At 52.7% G+C, this 15,241-nt stretch overlaps 1 protein-coding gene across 1 annotated transcript in view; it reads right to left on the reverse strand.

Annotated features, from left to right (window-relative positions):
• Positions 1-9,048, reverse strand: part of PER2 (period circadian regulator 2) — a 35,524-nt gene extending 26,476 nt beyond the window's left edge. Inside the window, exons 1-4 of the mRNA XM_081095833.1 lie at positions 8,907-9,048; positions 2,203-2,450; positions 1,658-1,720; positions 59-213 (exon numbers count right to left, since the gene is read on the reverse strand). Coding sequence (XP_080951959.1) covers positions 59-213; positions 1,658-1,720; positions 2,203-2,432 — 448 coding nt within the window. The 5' untranslated portion in view covers positions 2,433-2,450; positions 8,907-9,048. The remainder of the gene's footprint in view (positions 1-58; positions 214-1,657; positions 1,721-2,202; positions 2,451-8,906) is intronic.
• Between the last annotated feature and the right edge of the window lie 6,193 nt (positions 9,049-15,241).

A 15,241-nucleotide genomic window follows, 5' to 3' on the forward strand; every position in this document is an offset into this window, starting at 1 on the left:
TTGGGGGGATCTGAAACTCACTTCTACAGGTTGGAACAAACACATGAGGTAGGCATACCTTTCACCTGCTTCACGCTCCTCAGGGCGTACCTCAAGGTCGCCAACGTGCTGGCTTTCCCCTTGGCCTTCTTGTCTGTGGGGAGGTGGACCTTCAGCTCCTTGAGCGTTCTGATCAGTTCCTTGTGCGTGTTGGCTTTGGCAGACTGCTCACTACTAGAGTGAAAAAGATCAGACATTAGCTTTCTGGGGCCCTTTTCTGAAGAGATGTCCGTCTGGTCCAGTTTCTCAACCGGGCACTAGGACATCTTGGTCCATACAGTTCTCTGTGGTGCCTGCAGGATGGTGAGCAGCATCCCTGGCCTCACCCATGTGAAAAATAACATAAATGAAGGCACTTTAAAATGGAGTTGGAGCTGCCATCCCCAAGCAAGCTGCCTTGTAGTCTTGCTCCTCAAAACTTTGGAGTGTTAAAACAGGGCAACATTGTATCCCAAAGAACTGTTTACAAAGGTAACAGGAAAGCAGGTATTTAGCCACCAGACGGAAAATTAAAAACAGTGTTTAGAACTAGTGTCACTATGGTACCTTATTTGACTACAGAATGCCTTCCTTCTATGGATATAATTGCTCCCCTTCCCTTTCTCATAAACACCCCTTGCCTTTCCCTCCTAATTGGAACACTATTTGGGTTTCTGCCTGAATCAGTGCGTCCTAAATAGCTGTTCTTTTTTACCTACAATAAATGCTTGTTGCCTCTCACTTTGGCCTTTTATTTTTAGGTTAACAACTACTGGAGACCAGCAGCACCCTCGCCAGCTGTGACAACCAAAATGTCTCTAGACATTGCCATGCCTCTTGGGGCAGACGACTCGCCCATGGTTGAGAACCACTGCTTTAACACAAGTGAATGGGTCAGACATCCCTCCAGCTGGCTCTTTTCCCCACGAGTGAGAGCCAGGCTGTGCCCAGCAAGGCCTGCTGGTCGACCCTCAGAATCCGGCTGAGCAGACTGCTGGCTGAGCTGGGCCTTCCTGTCTGCCTCAGCTAGAAGATGCCTAAGTGATGGAGAATGCAGGGGACAGCAGTGGCTTCCTGGGGCATAAGCGTGAATGACGAGTGTAGGAAGACCCCCAAGAGGAGAGGGGATTTACAGAAGGATCTGCAAACTTAAGGAGCAGAGACGGGGGAGGCAGGGCAGGTGGGCACCTGCTGAAGGAGATGGACGTGTGTAGAGCAGAAGGTGCAGAGAGAATGGTGGACATCAGGTGTCTACAATGGCAAGTGCCCTCATGCCCAGGACTACGAGCTGGCTGTGGCTCCAGTGAGATATGAAAGTGTCTGTGGATAGGAAACTAAGGATACACTTGTTACAAATACCTAAACAGGGTAAGAAAGTTCCAGATGAACAGGTCTCAGACGCAGACAAGGTCTGCTTGGATGGAGCTGGAGGAGCAATAGACCCAGAGCAACATGGGGGGCTCAGGGCAGCCTGCAGGGACAGTCATGACTGGAAGGGCACAGCTGGGTTCACAACACAGACCAATAGGTTCTAGAAGAAGCTTAAAACAAGTCACATATCCCCCAAACCTAACCTCCAAGGACAAATCTTTTGGTTTCTCCTAAGATTCTAAGTCAAGGAGGTTCTAACTGGCCTTACCTGCAGCCGCTTGTAGATGGGTTGTGTTCAGACTTTGCCAGCATCAGGCTGTAGGCACCTGGACTGTAAGGACAAGAAATAAAGACAGAACTCAGAGACGCTTCCACCCACAGCTCCCCCATCTAATCAGCGATAACAGGCTGGATCACACCACAGTAAGAAACACGAGGGTAAGGTAAAACTGAAACAAAGCCTTCAGAGACCAGGAAAAGTAGGCATTGGGAGATGAAGAGCCAGTGCTAAAGGAGCAAGTTCATGTTCTACAAAGCACTCAGCTGCAGGCGAGGTTACCTGACACGCAGCCTCCTAAGATCTCATTATGCACTACCGATTTGTTGGCAATCGGACCTTCAATGGCCAAGTGGCATCATTAGGAAGGACAAACCCTACTACATTTTAGTTATTCTAAGTTAACAAGATTTTCAAAAATCTGGAAAAAGTTGATCATCATGATTTAAAGATGGTGAAGCAATCAAATTACAACAGAATGAGACCCTGAAAAGACAAACAAGGGCCTTGCCTCCACGGGCCCCGGCTGCCCCTACCTCTCTTGAGAATCGGGTGACTCCACCAGCATCCCCAGCTCCTTGCCACTGTCGTCACAGTCACTGCCCTGCGAGTCCCGCCCTGTGGAGCAGTTCTCGTTGGTCTCATTTCCGCTTGAGCCACTGCTCATGTCGACATCTTCCTGGAGCAAGACCCCATTGGGTGTGGGATCCATGGGCTCCTTTGTGGGGCTACTGGGGTTGGGGGCAAATCCAGCAAATTCATTCATGTTGGCTCCTGAAGGAAGCTGGCAAACGAGAGAAATGTTGTCAGCCAGAAAGCGTGCAGCCTTTCCGTGGCTGTCCCATCAGGGTCTTTCTTCATATTTTGCCAAGTGAGGGGGTAGCAGTCAGGGTCATTCACAGGTATCTCATGGGTATTTTTGTTTGTTCTTATTCACTGAGCGCCCACCTGCCGTGAATTCGGAAGGCAGTTGAATTAGGCAGCCACCGCCCTGACATGGCAAGCTGCTGATGGCCTCATGAGAAGGCAACAAGAGCACTGGTGACCACTGCCCAGCATGTGGGAACTTTGGGAAATACAGTGGGGCCTTGACTTACGAGTGTCCCGACTAACAAGTTTTTTGAGATACGAGCTGTCTCTCAGCCGATTTTTCGCTTTGAGTTGACAGAGTAGTTTGAGTTAACAAGCTCCTTAACGAATTAAACTCGTAAGTCAAGGCCGCACTGTACACCGGTTCCCACTGAGTGGCTGGCAGGGCCTGGGACCCTACAGGTTGTCTGGGATCTCAGAAATCTTGAGCATCACAAGTTACAGGAGACTCTGAAACCAGGCTGCAGGCAGGAGGAGAGGTGAGGCTGTGAGGAGCGGGTGTTACCCTGTGAGGAGGGCAGAGCAGGTGGGAGCACATGAGTTCCAGGCCCTGCAGGCATTTCCAGTGCTTGACTAAGGGGATCCAAGTGGAGTGCAGAAGTAGGCAGAGTGCAGAAGGGAGAAAGGCCAGCGAGAAGTTTACACATAAATTACACATAATTTATCTGGGAAACGAATAGGAACCATTGAAGCACTGCACTGTAAGTACAGACTGATGTGACTTAATTTGCATTTGGACCCAAGAGCAATCACACTCCCTGGGGTGAACTTTGGCCACAGGGGACAGGTCAGCGGAAGTGGTCAGTGGCTAAGTCCTCTCTCCATCCCTCCATTGATTGGAGCGTTCTGAAGCTTTCTGTCTGTCCTTTCCTTTCCTCTCTTTTCCTTTCTTTCTTTTTTTTTCGGGGGGCGAGGGGGGTAGTCTTGCTGATGAGATCTCCAGGGGCTGAGTGATATGCTGGGTGTCCGTGAAGCAGGGCCTCATCATTAGGACGTCATCACGTGTGTGTGTCCTGCCTTTTCCTCTTCATTTCCCTTTCCCTCACCATGGCTGCCCTGGGATTGCATCTCTCAGTAAAGTGTAACCCTCTACCCAGACTTTGTTTTTAAAAGAACCTGAATGAAGACAAACTGAACAGAGTGACAGAGCAGGCTAGCTGGATGCAGAGGAAGAATATTTTAGGTAGGGACAGCAAGTGCAAAGGTCCTGAGGCAGGGAGTTTGAAGAAGATGGCTGAGTCTGGAGCAGAGGGCAAGGCAAGAGGAGAGTGATATTAGATCAGAGCCAGATCTGCACATCAAAGTGGCAGAACCTGGACTCTGGCTTTATTCTGAGATGGGGAACTGCTGGAGAGTTCTATGTAAGACGTGACTCATACTTTAACAGGATTGCAGGGCATGGGCAAGGTGGAAGCAAGATCTCTCAGAGGGCTTCAGTGGAGTTGCCAAGGGGCTGCCCACCCAACTTCCTGGACACCTCCTATGTCATCCGGCAGTCCTCCTCAGACAAGCAGCCAGTCCTTTTTTGCTGAGTGAATTATGAAGGCTGAGTGGTTACATGAGTAGCTCCTGGGTGGTGGGGGCTTCCGTGGATCCCCCACTTTCTGACCGTGTGGTCTTGAGCAAGTTTCCTTTCCTGTCCCTGTTTCCTCATCTGTCAGATGGGGCCACAGCAGCACCTGCCTCCTACTGGCTGCTGGGAGGGTGAAAGGATGCAGCCCATGCAAGGTGTCTGGGATGCAGTCAGTGTCCAACAGAGGCTAGCTTTCATCATCACTGTCCGTTACAATGGGAACACAGACACTGTAACAGAAGTAATTTGTTTAAAAGGAGATATTTCATTGCCAGGAGAGCTATCTCTGGCTGTATGTAAAGGACTAAGCGTTCAGCTGGCCCCACCCCAGGCGTACAGACATCCTCAGGAAAGAGCACCACACACTTCGCTTCCATCACCCCTGAGGGCTTCGCTTAGCTCCTTGCAGGAGCTCCTGGCTTTCATGGCCCAGCACCCGGGAGAGTGAGTAGGGCTCACTGAGTAGGAGTCACATGATTACCTTAGGTGGAAGACAATCTTTTTTTGCAAAGAGAGTCAAGCGAGCATGCAGAAATGTGAAACAACAAACCAAACCAAATCATCCCAAACTTCATCTTTCCAGAAAATGCATCACTCAGCACCGACAGCTCTAAAGGGCCGACCTCAAATTGCCAAGTTGGCAAAACCAGTGTGCCCATCAAATCAGACTTTGCCTCCTGCCTTCCACAAACATTTATGGAGCACCTGCTCATGCCAGCACTGCCCAAGCCCTCGGGAGCCCCGGGAAAGCTGGGTTTCTAGTTCTGGGGCTGGATTTAAAACAACAAAGCAAAAGCGCCAGCGTCCCAGCTGTGGCACTCAGGGAGCCGGCTGCCACAGTGCCTGTGAACAGCGAGCTGTTCTTACTCTCCTCTCTGTCACCCCAAGGAGAAGAGCACTAGGAACCCCCGAGGCCTTCAAGAGCTAGAGCCCCTCTGCCTTCAGGACCGCCAGTGGCCTTGACTCCTGGTGCTCATGGTCCAGGGTGCCAGGGGGCCAGGAAGGAAAGGGGCTGCCAGAGAAGCTGGGGCCTGCACACCTGCCCCTCGAGGTTCCTTTGCTGCCTCCTTCACAGATGTCTACACGCTGGCTCTGTCCCTGGAGAACAGTCAGACCCAAGGAAGGGGCTAAGCTCAGGCCTTGACTTGGGTCATTTACCATACCTCCGGTGGCAAGCGCTGCCTCTGCCGCACAGAGGGCCGTTAGAAAGTGCAGTCTGCAATGAGGTCATAGTCTGAGATGGGTTTCACAATAATACAGGAGGGGGGAAAGGTGGGGATGGAAGGAGGGGGCCAGAGCTAAAACTCTTTGAAGCTGACCGATGGGTTCATGGGGACTCATTACACTATCCTCTCTACTGTCATATTTTAAGAGGTTCCATAAGAAATAGTAAAAAAATAAAAATAAATAAAAAAGGGAACAAAAGCATGGCCTGGTCCCAGTTCCACTTACCATGGCCACCCAGGACAGGTAAGGCTGCTCTCATTCAACAGCCTTGAGCTTAAGGGGAAGTTCATTTCCTTGTGAAAATCAGAAATCAGCTCAATCACTTAAGGCAATTGGCTTTTTGAAATGAAAGTATCAATATACACAGAAAAGTCCTAAATCATAAGGTCACAGCTTGATATATGTCCACAAACTGAGCACCCGTGTCCCCAGCCCCCCAGATACCCCTGGTGGTCCTTGAGCCACCACCCAACCCTGGTCACACACCACCAGTCTGACTTCTCACAGCCTGATTAATCCTGCCTGCCTTTAAACTTTATATAACAGGATCTCACAGCCTGTGTTCCGTGTCCACAAGCTGGCGGTATGTTACAACCCAAGATTTATAATACGTTTGTGTCTTCCTGGTAGGAGCCAAGTCCCCAAGGCCAGCCTGCTGTAATCTGAAGAAAATGTTTGTCCTGCTAAACAAACACCGTGCTCTCCATGGCAACAGCTGGGTAACTGAGGAAAATGTGACGGCAGTGTCCAAATATGGAGGGGAAGGAGGCTGGGGAGACGCACGTCCTGGCCTCACTAGACACCTCGACACTCTGAGCTCTGCCTGGTGACATCCCAAACATGGAGCAGCACAGATTTAAAACAACAAAGCGAAAGCGCCAGCGTCCCAGCTGTGGCCCTCAGGGAGCCGGCTGCCACAGTGCCTGTGAACAGCGAGCTGTTCTTACTCTCCTCTCTGTCACCCCAGGGAGAAGAGCACTAGGAACCCCCAAGGCCTTCAAGAGCTAGAGCCCCTCTGCCTTCAGAACCGCCAGTGGCCTTGACTCCTGCCCACGGCCGGTGGCTGCTCACCTGGTCATTTACTGCTTCTGATTTGCACTAGACTTGGAAACACAATAACAAACTCGTTACGATGTGCACAAAGGAGCATAAAGAGTTGACAGAGGCCCCTGTCAGGACCTTCAGGTCCCCTGCTGGATCCGCAGGTGGGCCAGGGTCTGCAAGGGTGGGGCACAGAGCATCTGCATAGCTTTGGGGTTGTGTGTTTCTAGTGAGTTTTGCCTAAGACGTAGTTTTCGGCATCACTCCTTCTTTAGACTAAATGCTGAGAAGTCCTGCCAGGCGCTCAATGACCTGACAGAGCCTGTGGCTTGCTGAGGCCCAGAGAAGTTACATCATCATTTAAACACAGAGGTGTGCCTGCCAGGATTTTTCTAAAAGTTAAGTGTGTGCATCAGAAATAGTACAAATGAAAGGAAACTTTCCTGTTTCCTTCTAAGCAGGCAGACATGCCTCACAGGGGATGTGCCTTCACAGAGTAACCTCATGTGGCCTGAAAGCAAGACTGTCAGAAATCTGTGCAGGTGCCCGGGGAAGTCATCCTCAGAGTGAGAGGAATCCAAAAACCTAGGAATTGAAACAGACCTCAAAGATGGCCTAATCCAGCGGTTCTCAACCTGTGGGTCATGACCCCTTTGGGGGTTGAACGACCCTTTCACAGGGGTCGCCTAGGACCATCGGAAAACACATAGATAATTACATATTGTTTTTGTGATTCATCACTATGCTTTAATTATGTTCAATTTGTAACAATGAAAATACATCCTGCATATCAGATATTTACACTACGATTCATAACAGTAGCAAAATTACAGTTATGAAGTAGCAACGAAAATAATTTTATGGTTGGGGGTCACCACAACATGAGGAACTGTATTAAAGGGTCGTGGCATCAGGAAGGTTGAGAACCACTGGCCTAACCTGAGCCCCCGTTATAGAGAAGGAAACTGAGTCCCAGAAGGGAATCTGAGTCACCCAGCAGCAGTGGCAGCAGGGCTCCCCCTCTGCACCCAGCATCCAGTCTCCACAGAGAGCCAGAGCTGCGTTCGTGCTGTACCAGTGAATCACACAAGGATGACGATGACAGAGAACTGCAGACACCCACGATATCATCCCTGTGTTGGCATATCACGTAGCTTCCACTTAAAAAGGAGTCCTTTTCCTATTTTACCCACGCACTTTATAAAAAGTGATTAGCCTTGTATTTAAAAACTCAATGGCCAATTAAAGCCTCAGGTAGAGTTCTGTTCCCTTCCTAGTCAAATCCAGCCTGGGACCAGACACTCTGGGTAAGGGTAGGAGCATCTCCCATTTGCAGCCAGGGAAGTCAGTGGCCTCGCTGTGTCAGACAGGGGAGGTGAGAAGTACTCTGGGGGCTTCTGCCATGCTGCTAGGGCTCTTAACATTGGGGATCTGAGGCCCCTCCTCCCAAATTCCAACCCTCTCAGGGAGTCAGCACCCAACTTCAGGCCTTCATGGAACCTCAGAAGCTCAACCTGACCCAGCTCATGACCCTCACGCTGATGGGAGGACCCTGCAGGCACCCTGAGCTCAGGCCTGGCCGGGCTATGATGTGTGCCTAGCAGGGATCTGGGCTCCAGTGGCCTCATCTGTCAAGCCAAGGGGTTACCCTAGATGATTTCCAGGGTACCTGCTGGCTCCGTTGTTCTTTGAGTATGAATCAGCTTCCCAAACTGGTTTCTTTGCGTGGGTTACAGAAACCATGGCAACCAAGTTGTCATCCCTTACCCTGGCCTTTCTGGAGAGTTTAGCAGGCTGCCACCTGCCCCTTGGCCTATGTCTGGGACTTGGCAGCCAAAGGGACACCAAGAAGGATGGTGTGACTGATGTATCACAGTGGGACCCCTCTTCTACCCAAGCTGGGGAGAGAGAATGAAGGCAGGGAAGTCCAGGGTGGGCATAGGGGGTGAGCATGAGGTGAGGTCTTCCTGCCCCCAGGGTTCCAGGCCCACCAGTGGCCCTTCCCTAGCTGGAGATTTGGCTCTCTGGTCTCAGAGCAGGAAGCCAGCTCTGAGAAGGGGCCCTCCGCGCTCCCAGAGACAGTTGCACTGACCCTTGGTTGCCTTCACCTTTCCGGCCCTCTCCACTCTGGGCGTGGGAGGGTTCACAGAAGAAAATCACCTAGAGAAGGACAGGCCAGTGTGGTGTCACAGCCGCTCCGTGACCTTAGACAAGTTGCATAACCTCTCTGAACCTGTTTCCCGATCTTCAAAATGGGGATAACAGTACCCACCACGCACCCCAGGCCAGTCTCAAGCCAAGAAGCAATCAAATGGCCCAGGAAGCTCTGGGATCGAGCCTCCCTGGGCTGGCGGAATCGCCGCCGTCGCTCGGAGGCCGCCCGCCGGTCCCCTGACCCGCCCGCCCGCCCGAGGCCGCGCCGGCCCGGCGGCGGTTACGTAACCAGCGAGCCGGCGTCTGGCCGGCGATCGGCGTCCGGACGGCGATCGGCGCCCCAGCCTGACGCTGGTCTCCCCGCCGCGCACTTACCGCGGAGCCGCGTCCTCGCTTGTCCGCCGGTCCGTTCGCGCGTCCGCCCGCCGAACTGGCGCCCGCTGTCGCAGCCGCCGAGAGCAGCGCGTAGTGAGCAGCGTGTAGCCGCAGCGCAGCCCGCCTTCGCCGCCGCTGCCGCTGACTTGCCGCTGTCACATAGTGGAAAACGTGACCGCGCGCGCTGCGCCCGCCCCCGGCGCCCTCTATTGGTCGCGAAGAATCTTCATTTGCATACCAGGGAGGCTGGCCTGCGTGTGTCGCACACCCATTGGCCACGGTGCCCGTCGCTCTCTTTACATAAGACGCACATGGAACTCCATGTTCACCGCGTCGGTTCTTCAATGAAGACGCGGCGCTCTCTTGCCCCCCTCCTCGTCCTCCCGAGTGGTCCCTTCCACTTCCGGCCTCGGTGTCTTCCATTCAAGACAGCTCTCATCCCCCAGCTCGGGGAGCGCGGAGTGGCGCGTACCACCGCGGGACGGGGGGCGGAAACAGGCTCCTCCGCACCTCGTTCCAGCCGGCCGGCTGGCGAGCCCTCGCTGAAGTCCAGGCCCCGGGAGGCTGCCACCTTCAGCGACAGGCCAGAGGCGCGTCCCCAGCGGCCGCGGGAAACTCCCTGAGGACATCTTTCATTCACGCATTCGCATTCATTGACTCTCATTCATTCGCCGCTAGGCGCTGAGCTGCGGTGAGGACCAACACCAGGTGGTCCTGCAAGAGCTCCTGGAGCACGCCCACCCGGGCCATCTAGGTCCCAGATCTTCCAGAACTGCCAACTTCCAAGAGGCCTTTCTTAGTGTTTAGACCATGTATCTCATTTTTTGGTTCAGGAAATAGGACCATTTTTACTATGGGAGGTACGAATGAAATGATGTTGTCCCTTGCATCCCCACGTCATTAGGGAATTAAGTAAAATACTGAATTGGGTATTGTGAATCATAAATTAACCAGAGCGGCAATTATCCCAGAGGCCCCATGATGGAGGCAGCACTTGAAGAGTGAATGAGAAAGTAAGGCACAAGCCACAGAGACAGAGTGCTGGGCCCTGGACACCTTGGCTGAGGCCATTTGTTCTTTTAGTAAACACTGTTTGGAGCATGTTAAGCCCCCAGCCTTCTGTCTAAAGTGTCAGGATAGTGACCCAGTAGAGAGCAGAGGCCTGCTTGTAGGACCTGACACAGAATGCAGACTCCAAGGCAGCAGGCTCTGAAATGCAGAGTCTGATGGGAGAGGCAAGGCTGTCAGGGCTCTGAAGGGCTGAAGGGGAGCTAGCTGTCCAAGAAGCTGGGGCCTGCAGCATCTCCCTCCACGTGCCTGTTCTCCTTGGCCTCTCCTGGGGACCAGGGATGGAAGGGAAGGAAGAATTATGATCTGATAGCCTGCAGGCAAACTAAGCTGCCAGTTCCTGAAGCCAAACCCACATTCAGGAATTCTTACCACTTCTTTCCCTCTCCTTAATAAGGTGTGTATGCAACTTGGTCAGACATAGATGCAAACTAGGGCAAATACCAAGTTCATTGGGACAAGCCTTCCCATATAGGCCCTGGGAGGTCTGCTATGTGGTCCACACTTCACTGTGAGACTGTCCCCTCCTCCTGTTTCTCTGACATTGAAACCTGGACAGACTCCCTGCTCCACTCCCTAACACACACACACACACACACACACACACACACACACACAAGCAAATCCAGGCCCAGCTGCAGTGACACACCCACCAGCCCTTTTGTCTCTTCACAATCATTGACGTCAATGGTGAGCTCCATTGTTCTGGAAACAAGTGTAAACAGACAGCTCATCCACACAGAGATTTTCCTGCTGCTCAGCTTTCCTAGGTCTTGCTCCATAGTCCGCCTGCAGCATAATGTCACATTTCCTCTCTAAACTTAGCCTTTTCTATTTGATATTAAAAATATTGAAATAATTTTTTTAGAAATTAGATGTCGTGGGCTTCTAGACTCTTCAGAATTTAATCTATGCTCAGTGTTCCCACAGCTAGTTTCTTCATCTTGTTATGGGAAACTTACATTCACCGCATGGATATTTGTTGATACCTGGGTATGGGGGGGAGGGGAGGGGAGGAGGGTGCAAACATGCATCTCATTGGATCCTTTGCTTGTCAGGAGTTTGCAATGTAGGAGTGATGAGGCAGGTTCAGAGGCAGTCCAAGACGGGGTGTAAGTCCCGGGAGAACAGGACAGCCCTGGGCAGAAGCCTCCACACCAGCTCCAACAGAAGAACAGTGAGGGGTGCAAACCTCCAGGACCAGCCCAAGTCCATGGGTGCCGTTCCCACTGAACAAGGTGGTGTGTGTTGGGGCATCCAGGTTGGGGGGGAGGGGGGGATGAATACTTTCTAGATCAGCCTGCACTGACCTGGAAACATATTGGGATTAGCTGTCACCTCTAGCCCAGAACTGTTGGCCAGGCAAATTGCTCTTGGCCCCAGGGGAGGCAGGCTGGCTAGAGAAGGAAGCCTGGGGGTGGGGTGGTGCGCCAGGTCCCCAGCTGCCTGAGGAATGCTGTTCTGGAAGGGGCTGGCCTCCAGTCTCAGCCTTCCCCCCTTTCTCCTAGCCAAAGGCTGCTCTGCCCCATCCCAGGTCCATTCCCACCACCCTATTTCTTCCAATGGGTCTGGCTTAAGTTGGTCCTGCCCACCCAGGTCTGGGCCCTGCCTGCAGGACTCCTCTACACCTGCGTCTCCATGCCCTCGCCAGGCCACTCGCTGGCTCTCTGATTCATTTATGCAGTCAGCCAGCTGTTTTCTGGGCAGCTACTGTAGGACGGCATTGTGCTGGTCATTGCTTCCTCTTCTACTAATCACATGGTTTGTGGGTCAGCAAGCAAGGACATGGGCTGGGATGGCAAAGACAGGGAGCTGGGAAGGGCCAGTGTTTCTAAGGAGGTGTTAGGACACTGTCAATCTTTCTCGTCCTCTGGAGAACCCCCTTCCTGGGTCCAGGGACTTAGGGATGAGAGTGCCTGAGTCTGACCTCAGCCTTCTTCATGCCTGGTTCTGGTACATAGCTGCTCGACCCAAGTGCTCTAGGCTGGGGACAGTGGCAGCTCCTGGCGGGGACAGCCTCAGGTGGATGGGCCCACAGGGATGGGCAGCTGTGTCCAGGGGCTGCAGACACCGGTGAGACAAGGCCCACCTATCCCTCGTGGTCAGGAAGGCCCTGGATCAGACAGCACCCAGAGAGCTGATGCATCTGTCATGAGGTGGTCTATGGACCAGTGTAGAGAAGGCACATTTATTGGGTGCCAGCCACCTGCTGAGAAGGTGTTTTTATTTATTTGTTTGTTTGTTTTTAACTAAATGTAGATCCATGGAAGGCTGTTCTTTGTTTTGGGGAGATATGTGGGTGTTATATGTGGTTATGGGTCTTCCCCAGGAGGTCATAGGTTGAAGCATCAGCAGTGAACAGCCTCCATCATTCTCCCCCACCCCTGGAGAAGACACTCTAAAGGGAACCGAGCACGTCTTTGCGGAGTGCCACTTGGCCATCTCCCATTGTCCCTTTGTGAGGCATCCCGGACATCACAGGATGATGGCACAGGCTAGGACCTCTAGTACTGTGTCTAGTAGAGGTGGTGCGCATAGACATCCTTGTTCTGTTCCCGGTGTGAGGGGGAACGTGCTTAAAATTTCATCATGAAGTATGATGTTAGTTTCAGGTGCTCAGGTTTTTTTTTGTGTGTGTGTTTTTAAATAGCTGCCCTTTGTCATATAGAGACAGTATTTTTCTTTGATAGTTTGCCAAGAGCCTTTTTATAAAATCATTGGTACAAAGGGCTTTTAATCCATGGCAACTACTCTTTTAAAGTATTTCCCCCAATAAATCTAGTCCGTATTTGCTGGTCTGCAAAGAACTTAAATCACACAACTTTGTCTCTACTATGCTGCATTCTGTAGAGACTTGCTTACTGGTACTTCATTATTGTGTCTTAAAAAAATGAATTTAAAAATTGATGCCAAGCCGGTTTTGCTCAGTGGATAGAGTGTCAGCCTGCGGACTGAAGGGTCCTGGGTTTGATTCCAGTCAAGGGCACATACCTCCATTGCAGGCTTGATCCCTGCCTGGCCCTCGCCAGGGCTCATGTGGCTGGCAATCAATCAATTAGTCTCCCATGGATGTTTCCCTCTCTCTGTCTCTCCCCCTCCCTTCCACTCTCTCTAAAAATCAATGGAGTCTGGCTGGCATGGCTCAATGCTTGAGCGTTGACCCATGAACAAGGAGGTTGCGGGTTCCATCCCCAGTAGGGAGTGTGCAGGAGGCAGCCGATCGATGATTCTCTCTCATCATTGATATTTCTCTCTCTCTCTCCCTCTCCATTTTTCTCTGAAATCAATAAAAAATCTATTTTAAAAATTCAATGGAAAAATATCCTCAGCTGAGGATTAACAACAACCAACTTCTCTTATCAGTTTTCCAGAGAAAAGGCATTATTTTAACTGAAGCCAAAAAACTGTTTGCTATTGTGTCACTTAAGATAGGGTTAAACTTCAAACTTCCTGGTCCTGAGGCCATTAAATGAACAGCCCAGGACTTAACCGTGGGGAGAGCTGTGCCCTTCGGTGAGGGAGATGGGTGGCAGTGGGTAGGTTGAGTTGGGCAGATCTGTGCCCTGGGACTTGAGGGTCAGTGTTTGGGTCAGCTTCTCTGGTCTCTGACAGCTTGAGCCCCTTCCCAGAGTTTCCGGGCCACCATCCCCCTCACTGTCCTGGCGGGCCCCGGAAAGGCAGCTTGCCAGCAAGGCCCTCCATGTCTGAGGTGACCCCCGTGTCCAAGGTGACTCCCATGTCTGAGGTGACCCCCATGTCCAAGGTGACCCCCATGTCCGAGGCAACTCTTCCTTCGCAGGTCAGAGGATGTCTCCTCAGCTGGAGTATCATCCAGCTGGTCTCTGAGGCCATGGGCCTGGGCTAGGCAGGCCCCTGCAGAGTCTGCTGCCTGTCACATTCTGCCTGGTGTGTACGCCAAGGCCGTCACCTCCGCTTTGTGCGGCCAGCATTGCTGGGGCTGGTGCTTGGGAGGTAGCCCAGCTGACACCCCCAACCCTGGATGTCCTGAGGCCGTGTCAGGACCTGGGGACCAATAAGGCCCCTCCCTGCCAGGGTATCTGACCCTTTAGGAACCGGAGTTCATCGATGGGCACGGACCTCAGGGTGCCCTTACCCTGGACAAGCATCACGCTGGGCACTTTTCGGGAGTTCTCTTATTTAACCCTCACGCCTCTGTGTGGCCTGTGTCCAGATCCCTCTCCCCTTTGTAAAGACACCCTTGATGTCACAGTGTGGTAAGGAACCGTGTGGGACTGTGCCTATGTCATCGAGGAAAGACAACCTTTGTGTGCAGAATGATCTCATGGCTGCCCTCACGCCCCACCCCTGCAGAGCCTGGGAATGAGGTGACCAGAGTCCAAACTCCAAAGTCCTTCTTGTCCCCAGAACCTTCTCTCCCGCCCCGCCCGTCTGTGACGTGTGTGGCTGGCCAGCGCTCCCTGCACCCTCTCAACTCCCTTTCAAATTCATGGAGGCTCACAGGTGGGGCCGCCGGGGGTGCAGTCCTTCTGGTGGGCCACCACCCACCATCCGTGCGTGCAGCCACTGGGGCTCACCGCCGCTCTGTTGGACTGACAGCGCCCCTGCATCCTGCCTGAGCCCCTGCCTCTGTGTTTCCTCCAGTAGCCTCTTCCCTGCGCCTCACCGCATGTTCCCTGCAGTGTCGGTCCTTGCTCACCAGCTTCTCCTGGAGCCCAATATGGGAAAACACTAGTTGTCTCCAGACCAAAGCTTTTTGGAAGCAACAAAGGGGTTTGACTGGACCTCTGTGGGTGGAAGGCATCCCCTCTCGGGGTGGTGACGGGTAGCCTGGTTGAGCTGCAAAGGTAGGAGCCCAGGTAACTGGACGGCAGTGGCCTTGGGGCACTAGTCTCATTGTGAAGGAGACTTGGGGAGACTTCACGGGGAAAGCTGCTGTGTGCCCATCCCCCCTCCTCCTCAAAAGATTGAATCCTAAGAGGGAAAAGGAGGGAACATAGGAGACGCTAGCCCCACGGTGCGAGGAGGCTGCTGCTGCCCCATGTTGCAGGGGGGACCACGTGTAGGTGGGAGTAAATGGGGTGCTTGGAGGAGAGGGGGCTCCTCCTGGTATTGCCACCACCAGCATCCTGGACTCTCAGAAAGCCTGCTGGTTTGTCTGCACAATGAGAGGCAACATCCATGCTGCTGAGCGAAGCAAGTGGCAGGTGGAGGAGGTCAACCCAGGACTCTGACTGCAAGGTCAACAGTCTGGACTGGCTGGCATTCTGCCCGAGTATTGGCCTGGG

This window comes from Myotis nattereri, assembly GCF_964212035.1.
Source record: "Myotis nattereri genome assembly, chromosome: 7".
Taxonomy (NCBI): Eukaryota; Metazoa; Chordata; class Mammalia; order Chiroptera; family Vespertilionidae; genus Myotis; species Myotis nattereri.